General features: G+C 48.9%; 1 protein-coding gene across 4 annotated transcripts in view; it reads right to left on the bottom strand.

The window, feature by feature from the left end:
- The window catches only part of TMPRSS13 (transmembrane protease, serine 13), a 33192-nt gene continuing 25122 nt past the window's right edge, over window positions 277-8346 (bottom strand). For all 4 annotated transcript variants that reach the window (XM_013969565.2, XM_013969566.2, XM_005689500.3 and 1 more), the window contains 4 exons: window positions 5160-5258; window positions 2701-2843; window positions 2403-2555; window positions 277-1716 (listed from right to left, as the gene is read on the bottom strand). In XM_013969565.2, the coding sequence (XP_013825019.2) occupies window positions 1690-1716; window positions 2403-2555; window positions 2701-2843; window positions 5160-5258 (422 nt within the window). In that variant the 3' untranslated portion in view covers window positions 277-1689. The remainder of the gene's footprint in view (window positions 1717-2402; window positions 2556-2700; window positions 2844-5159; window positions 5259-8346) is intronic.

Raw genomic sequence — 8346 nt, 5'->3', positions numbered from 1 at the left:
CACTGAATCACAGCTTCCATCACACTGGGTCATGACCTTGAGTTCCTGAGGACCACTGTTGCTTTTGTACCTCCTGGGCCTGGTATAAGTTCCTGGTACAGGGCAGGCACCAGTATGGTGGGTAAGTGAATAAATAAATGAATCATGATTAAATGAGCAGAACCCAAAGCTGAGGAACCCAAACTAAGAACTAAACTGAGGATGCCTGAGCATCTGGGTAGATAGCCTCAGTTTTCTACCCAGGGTACCACAGAAACATCCAATGACCAATTTTTCGGGTCACATAGTTTTTATTGTTGAAGATCACTGCTGGGGTGCTGTGGACATGAACACTGCTGTCCCCAACCCCAGCCTTGATAACACATCACCAGCCCCCTCAGAACCTTCCGAGCCATGCTAGCCAATCCCAGCTGCTCTTCCAGAACAGTCTATCCCCCAAGCAGCCACCTGCCTGAGCTGGGCTGGGCTGATCTGCTCTGACCCCACTTCTGGGAGTCACAGCACCATCAGATAGGCCCAAGGGAGGCAGGAGACAGCGGGAGGACCAAGTGCCCCAGAGAAAAGGATGCGGATCTGGGACTTCAGCTGACTCAAAGGCCAGACTCACTGATGTCCAGCAGGAGCGGCAACTCGGATCCTTCCTAAAAGCAGTTTGGAAGCAGCCTGGGGACAGAGTCAGCTTTCTCTCTGAGGCAGTTTCCATGGCAACACTGTGTCCCTGAGAAGGTGAAAGATGAGGAAAGCTGAGAGGAAATTCCAAAGTTCCAGGACATCCTGGGCCAACAGAGAAGCAGCATCAGTTCCTTTGGATACAGCCCTCAGATACAGCAGCAGCGTGGCCATCTTGGTGATGGATTTGCTTCCCTGAGTATCTCAAAGGGCCCCTTAATCTGGCCCCTTGAGGCCAAGAGCATTCCATGGGATGCCAGGGGGACACAGCTGCCAGGAGTCCCTCAGAGTGCTTGGGGTGATTGAGTGGCTAGCTCTCTTGGCTCCTGGAATTTTGGGAGAACCTTTAAATAATACATTTATTTCCATTACTTGAATATAAAAATGAAATGAAGTTTGCCTCCAACAGCCTGTTACCGGACGAAGACAGTAAGCCCTGTGCTGAGTGGTCAGCGTGCACAGCCATGGCGTGGCCCCTCTCCGCATCCAGCGAGAGGGCCGAGAGGGGGCGGGATGGGCCGATGGTCAACGGGAAGATCTTCCCACTAGAGGCGGTCTAGGCACTCTGTGAAATCTGATACTGTCCCTTGCTGGCAGTGATGGCTGGGCCACAGGGGGCTGCCTGTTCTGGACTAGTCTCCAGTGAGGGTCGGAAACAAGAGTTCCTGACGTGGCCTTCCAGACCATCCCTGGGCTCCGCCTCCTCCATCTGTGATGGACACTTCCGTGTCGGGGAATCCCTCACGGGGCCCAAACGGTTGTCTTCAGGTGATTTCCAGCCGGGAGTTTGGGAAGAGCTGACAGCTCTCCTGATTTCTGAGGACCTTGGGAGAGCAGTGACACACACATGTAAACATACACACATGCACACACACGTGTGTATTCACAGAGGCAGCAGACAGTGGAGGTGGCAGTAACGATGGTGTCTGGTGGCCTTTAGCCCAGAGGAGGTTGCAAATGGCCTGGTCCCTTTGGCCAGATCTTCACGGTGGACTCTGTGAGCTGGCGCAGGAGAGCTGCTTATGATTTCCGGAAGCGCACCTCCCTCTGAGGATGAGAAGAGAGAGAACAGAGTGAAGCTGGGCTGGGTGTGCACAGGGCAGGATGTAGGCTCAGAGCCTAAAGTTCAGCCCAGCTGCCACCGGGCACTGCCCCTCAGAGAAGAGGGGCAGCCAAGGGGACAAGATGGAAGTGGTTTCTTAGAGACCCGCTACCCTGGATTTCCGGAGCAGCCTTCCCCACCTCTACCCGAGCTCTCACTGCCTGGGTGGAGAAGGGAAGGGCGGGCACAGCTACAGGAAGGATGGGAGTGCAGGGGAGGCAGGGGCTGGACTGGGTCAGCAGAGGTGGGGTAGACCTCTCCTTCCCGATGCCCAGTTTCCTGGGAGACCAACCTCCTGCCAAGGAGGGGAGGCCTCCCCAACTCCGTGTGTGAATTCACAACTGTCCATCGCTGGGGAGAGGAGAGGGATCCTGGGGGCCGGCCCTCGCCCCTTTCCAACCCTCTGAGCTCTGTTTTGCAGGAGGAAAAGGAGGGGAAGAAGTCCAGGCAGCTAGGGTTGGCTAACATTTGACACCTGTCCTGTCCTCTCCTGGCAACTTTTGAACACCCCCCAAAGGCAGGCGGTGCGGAGACCTGGCTGAGACCCCGGGGAAAGGCCAGGCTCGCTTCCAGGCACCCCACCGTTGGGGGTCCCCACCTGCCAGGAGCATGCCCCCAGCAGGGCTCTCACCTCCATCTTGCTGTATATCCAGGGGAGCACTTCTGTCACCTTGGTGTACACGCCGGGTTTGTTCCTCTGGCCGCAGCCCGTGCCCCAGCTGGTGACTCCTGCCAGGTACCAGCGGCCGTTCTGCTCGCAGACCAGAGGCCCCCCGCTGTCCCCCTGCGAGGGAGCATGCACATCAGCAGTGTGGGAAAGGTGGCCCTTGAGCAAGAAACGGTGGGCCCCTGACTCTCCCTCCGACTACAGCACCCCAACCCTTCCCTCTGGGTCCCAGGACCTGAGCCCCACGCAGAAGCAAGCCCACCTGGCAGGAGTCTCTGCCTCCTCGCAGGTCCCCCGCGCACATCATCCTCGGGGTAAGGTAGCTGTCGTAGACCAAGTAGTCGTTGCACTTCTTGAAATCAATGAGGTTGACCTGCACCTCCCGGAGAAAAGGGGAAGTCCTCTCTTCAGCGCGGTGGGGTGGAGGAGAGAGAGGGCGGGAAGGGAGTGAGACTCCGGGCGGCTCTGAGGCCTTCCAGCCGCCCAGCCCAGGCCCCAGACTGGCAACCTTCCAGGCCCGGAGGGCACCATTCCCATGGTGGGCCACCCACATCACAGGGGCACACACAGCCTCACATCAGACCCAAGTCACTACACAGAACAGAGACACACACGCAGAGACACACAAGCCTATCAGGCTGCCTGACACGCGCACAATGCTTTTCTGTATTCAAAACAGAAAAGATAGGACGGAAAACCCGAAAGAACTTTTCAGTCAACACAAGAGATCACTTCATTTGCCTTTGGGTGCTTTAAATGATGTGCTTTAAGGAGAGCAGGTGTGGTGAACCCACTTACAGAAGGAAAAACCTGGGGCTGAAGAAGGACTTGCCCACAGTCTCGGGTGGCACTAGTGGTAAAGAACCCACCTGCCAATGCAGGAGGCATAAGAGATGCAGGTTTGATCCCTGGGTCAGGAAGATCCCCTGGAGGAGCACATGGCTACCCACTCCAGTATTCTTGCCTGGAGAGTCCCATGGAGAGAGGAGCCTGGTGGGCTACAGTCCATAGGGTTGCGGAGAGTCAGACATGACTGAAGCGTCTGGGCAGGCATGCACAGTCACCCAGGTAGTCAGTTAGAGAGCTAAGGTCAGAACAAGGCTGCTCCCAGCCAGTCACTTCATCCCACGAGCAAGGTCTTGACACCTGCAGTGGCCAGCCTCACGAGTCTCACGGTAAGGCCAGCTGACTGCTGTGCTTTCCTGCCCAGTATCCACAGTCCGACAGAACCGACACCAGATAAGGCCGCCCAGTAATCACGATGAAGTGAGGGAAGACCAAACCACTTTCTAACCTTGTTTCAGCCCAGACAAAAACAAAGTAGGCCACATCACAAAAGGACCAAAGGGCCCCCTCTTCCAGCCAGAATGAGTGGCTGCTGCTTCTTCATTTCTTCATCAACTATAGCTTTAGGCTCAGTCTATTGACTCTTTCTAGATGAGGTTATTAAGATAATCTGTGGAGTCCTATCCCAAGATCACAGGTGCAAGGCTTTGCACCAAGGCCACAGACATGGAGCCCAGAACCAAGGCCACCTCCAAAACTGACTGAGTCCCATTGTAACCATTGCCAAAAGCCCCCCCTGATCATCACCAGTAGGCTTCCGGACCCCAAATTAGGCAAAAATGCCCAACCCAGTGCTTACCCTATAGCACACTTGCATGCTATCGCTTCAGTCAGGCCCAACTCTTTGCAACCCTACGGACTGATAGCCCACCAGGCTCCTCTGTCCATGCAAGAATTCCCAGCAAGAATGCTGGAGTGGGTTGCCATGCTGTCCTCCAGGGCATGTTCCCAACCCAGGGTTTGAACCTGTGTGTGCTGCATTGCCAGAAGACTCTTTACCACTGAACCACCAGGGAAGCCTGGCTTTGATGTATATGCAGGTGTATATATACACACATTCACATCCAGGCCCATGAATCTATATACCCAAACCCTCATCTAGGTAGACCCTCATCTCTATACCCCTACATATCACCCCATACACAGAAGCACATGTATAGTTTTTCTGATAAGCAACCTGAGGTGACCTCTAAAAATGGTTCACTAGTCACTTGATCCAGAAAACACCACAAAATTGTGCAAATCAAGAGGTTCAAATCCTCATGTTCACTCTAAGAACACTGATGAAACTGCCCAGGCCATTAAAGGTATGCATATCTGAAAAACCACCAAGTATCTGAAGGGTGTCACTTTGAAGAATCAGCGTGTTCCATTCCATCGTCACAATAATGGAGCTGATACGTGTGCTCAGGTCAAACTGTGGGGCTGGAAAGAATCAGTGGCCCAAGAAGAGTGCTGTGTTTTTACAGCAAGTGCTCAAAAATACAGAGAATAATGATGAACTTAAGAGCTTAGATACAGATTCTCTGGTCATCGAGCACACCCAAGTGAGCAAAGCCCTCAAGATGGAGCACAGGACTTACAGAGCTTATGGGTCGAATCAACCCATACATGAGCTCTTCCTGCCACATGGAGATGATCCTTACTAAAAAAAAGGGCAGATTTTCCTAAACCAGAAGTGGAGGTTGCACAGAAGAAAAAGATACCCCAGAAGATCCTGAAGAAACAAAACTTATGGCCTAAAAATAAAAGCCACAAAAAAATACAAGTAAAAGAAAAAAGAAAAGAAACACATGTATAAGTCAAACACACACACACACACACACACACACACACACACACACACACACACAGAGTCTAGCATCTGCCTCTCACCATCTGTCTCCTTGGTCTTGCCAAAGCCTGTGATCCAGCAGATCTCATTGAGGCCGAAGGTCTGTCCGTGCATGGGGAGGCAGGCAGGGTGGACATGAGCTGCAACAAGACCTCAAGACGTCAGCGAAGGGAAGAGGCTGGAGGTTTTGGAGGGGTGTGTGGAGGGACAGGAGTACCAACATCCTAGGACATCCTCCTTCCCCATAGGGTGCTCCTGAATCTTTCAAGGCCTTCAATTGACCAGGCAAGAAACTCAGTCACTTCATCTTGACCCTCCAGTCTTCAGCGTACTCAGAGTCCCCCAGACATACTGACTTGTCAGTGGGCGCCATGTGGGCATATACATGTGCCTTGGAGCTTCCCTGTGCCAAGCTGACACTGGGTGGCTGAGGGTGTCTCCACTCCAAGAGCAGCTGTCCTCGCTGAGTCTCTTCCACATCTGTCCCCCAGAGCAAGATGCAGCACCGGCTAAATGCCAGGTATTATTGCCATGATGTGTCAGTGGTGGGTCCTGCGTGGTCTGGAGAGGCCACCCCTGGTTAGCCAGGGCCTGAAACTCTCCCTCCAGGGTGAGACAACCTCTCCAAGTGGGAAGAGTGAATCCCTAGAGGCACAGCCCACTAAACTGCTGCTCACTCGCTCCTGCACTCAGAGTCCTATAGAAGGTGCTACTGTGTATCAGTTCCTAAGTTCCCTCTGAGGACTAGTGTTCCCCTGTGGATTAGAGCATCGACCAGTTTACAAGAAGAAAAGAGTTGATAGAAAGGATATTTGCTGTTGTTTAGTCGCTGAGTCTGACCCTTTTGCGACCCTATGGACTGTGGCCCACCAGGCGCCTCTGTCCAAGGGATTTCCCAAACAAGAATGCTGGAGTGGGTTGCCATTTTCTTCTCCAGGGGATTTTCATGACCCAGGGATCAAAGTCTCATGACCCTACGTCTCCTGCATTACAGGCAGATTCTTTATCCCTGAGCCACTGAGGAAGCCCTGAAGAGGATATTTGCCGTGTTCATAATTGTTATGCATGCTGCAGATTCCTGTACCTAGAGTTGTGCCTGATACATATAAAGTGCTCTTAGGAAGGAGGAGGAGGGAAGGAGGAAGGGAGGGAGGGGGCAGAGAGGGAGGGAAGGAGGATAAATGTAACATTTTTTTCCTACAAATTGGGAGTCTAACACATTTATCTGCTAGAGTGTAAACAAAAAATAAATGAAGGCATGGCACTAATTAACAACCAAAACCACAAAATATGACTTAAAATAGTCTATGCCTCTGAAAGCATTCCTCCTAAGATCAGGAACAAGACAAGGGTGTCCACTTTCCCCAAAATTATTCAACATAGCTCTGGAAGTCCTAGCTGCAGCAATCAGAGAAGCAAAAGAAATAAAGGGAATCCAGATCAGAAAAGAAGAAGTAAATCTCTCACTGTTTGCAGATGACATGATACCGTACATAGAAAACCCTAAAGATAGTAACAGAAAATTACTAGAGCTAATCAGTGAATTTAGCAAAGTTGCAGGATATAAAATCAATACACAGAAATCACTTGCATTTCTATATACTAACAATATAAAATCAGAAACAGAAATTAAGAAGTCAATCCCATTCACCATTGCAATAAAGAGAATTAAATATTTAGGAATAAACTTACCTAAGGAGATGAAAGAACTGTACACAGAAAATTATAAGACACTGATGAAAGAAATCAAAGATGACATAAACAGATGGAGAGATATTCCATGTTCCTGGGTAGGAAGAATCAATATTGTGAAAATGACTATACTATCAAATGCATTCTACAGATTCAAAGCAATCCCTGTCAAATTACCAATGACATTTTTCATAGAACTAGAACAAAAAATTTCACAATTCATATGGAAACACAAAAGACCCTGAATAGCCAAAGCAGTCTTGAGAAAGAAGAAAGAGAAAGAAAGAAGAATGGAGCTGGAGGAATCAAGCTTCCTGACTTTAGATTATACTACAAAGCTACAGTCATCAAGACAGTACGGTACTGGCACAAAAACAGAAATATAGACCAATAGTACAAGATAGAAAGCCAAGAAATAAACCCATGCACCTATGGGTACCTTATTTTTGACAAAGGAGGCAAGACTATACAGTGAGGCAAAGACAGCCTCTTCAGTAAATGGTGCTGGAAAAACTGGACAGCTACATGTAAAAGAAGGAAATTAGACCACTTCCTAACGCCATACACAAAGATAAACTCAAAATGGATTAAAGACCTAAATGTAAGACCAGAAACAAAACTCTTAAAGGAAAACATAGGCAGAACACTTGATGACATAAATCAAAGCGAGATACTCTATGACCCATCTCCTCAAGTAATGGAAATAAAAACAAAAGTAAACAAGTGGGACCTGATTAACTAAAAAGCTTTTGCACAGCAAAGGAAACTTTCTGCAAGGTGAAAAGACAACCCTCAGAATGCAAGAAAATAATAGCAAATGAAACAACTGACCAAGGGTTAATTTCCAAAATATACAAGCAGCTCATACAACTCAATACCAGAAAAACAAACATTTCTCCAAAGAAAACATACAGATGGCTAACAAACACATGAAAAGATGCTCAACATTGCTCATAATTAGAGAAATGCAAATCAAGACTACAATGAGATATCACATCATACTGGTCAGAATGGCCATCATCAAAAAGTCTACAAACAATAAATGCTGGAGAGGATGTGGAGAAAAGGGAATGCTCTTGCACTGCTGGTGGGAATGTAAATTGATACAGCCACTATGGAAAACAGTATGGAGATTCCTTAAAAAACTAGGAATAAAACCACCATGCTGCTGCTGCTGCTAAGTCGCTTCAGTCATGTCCAACCATATGACCCAGCAATTCCACTCCTAGGCATATACCCTGAGGAAACCAAAATTGAAAAAGACACATATATCCCATTGTTCGTTGCAGCACTATTTACAACAGCTAGAACATGGAAGCAACCTAGATGCCCATCAACAGATGAATGGATAAAGAAGTTGTGGTACATATACACAATGGAATATTACTCAACCATAAAAAGGAACACATTTGAGTCAGTTCTAATGAGATGGATAAACTTAGAACCTATTATATGGAGTGGAGTCAGAAAGAGAAGGATAAATATCATATTCTAATGCATATATATGGAATCTAGAAAAATGGTACTGAAGAATTT

This window comes from Capra hircus, chromosome 15 (genome assembly GCF_001704415.2).
Source record: "Capra hircus breed San Clemente chromosome 15, ASM170441v1, whole genome shotgun sequence".
Taxonomy (NCBI): domain Eukaryota; kingdom Metazoa; phylum Chordata; class Mammalia; order Artiodactyla; family Bovidae; genus Capra; species Capra hircus.
This window is presented reverse-complemented; position numbering and strand designations above follow the sequence as displayed.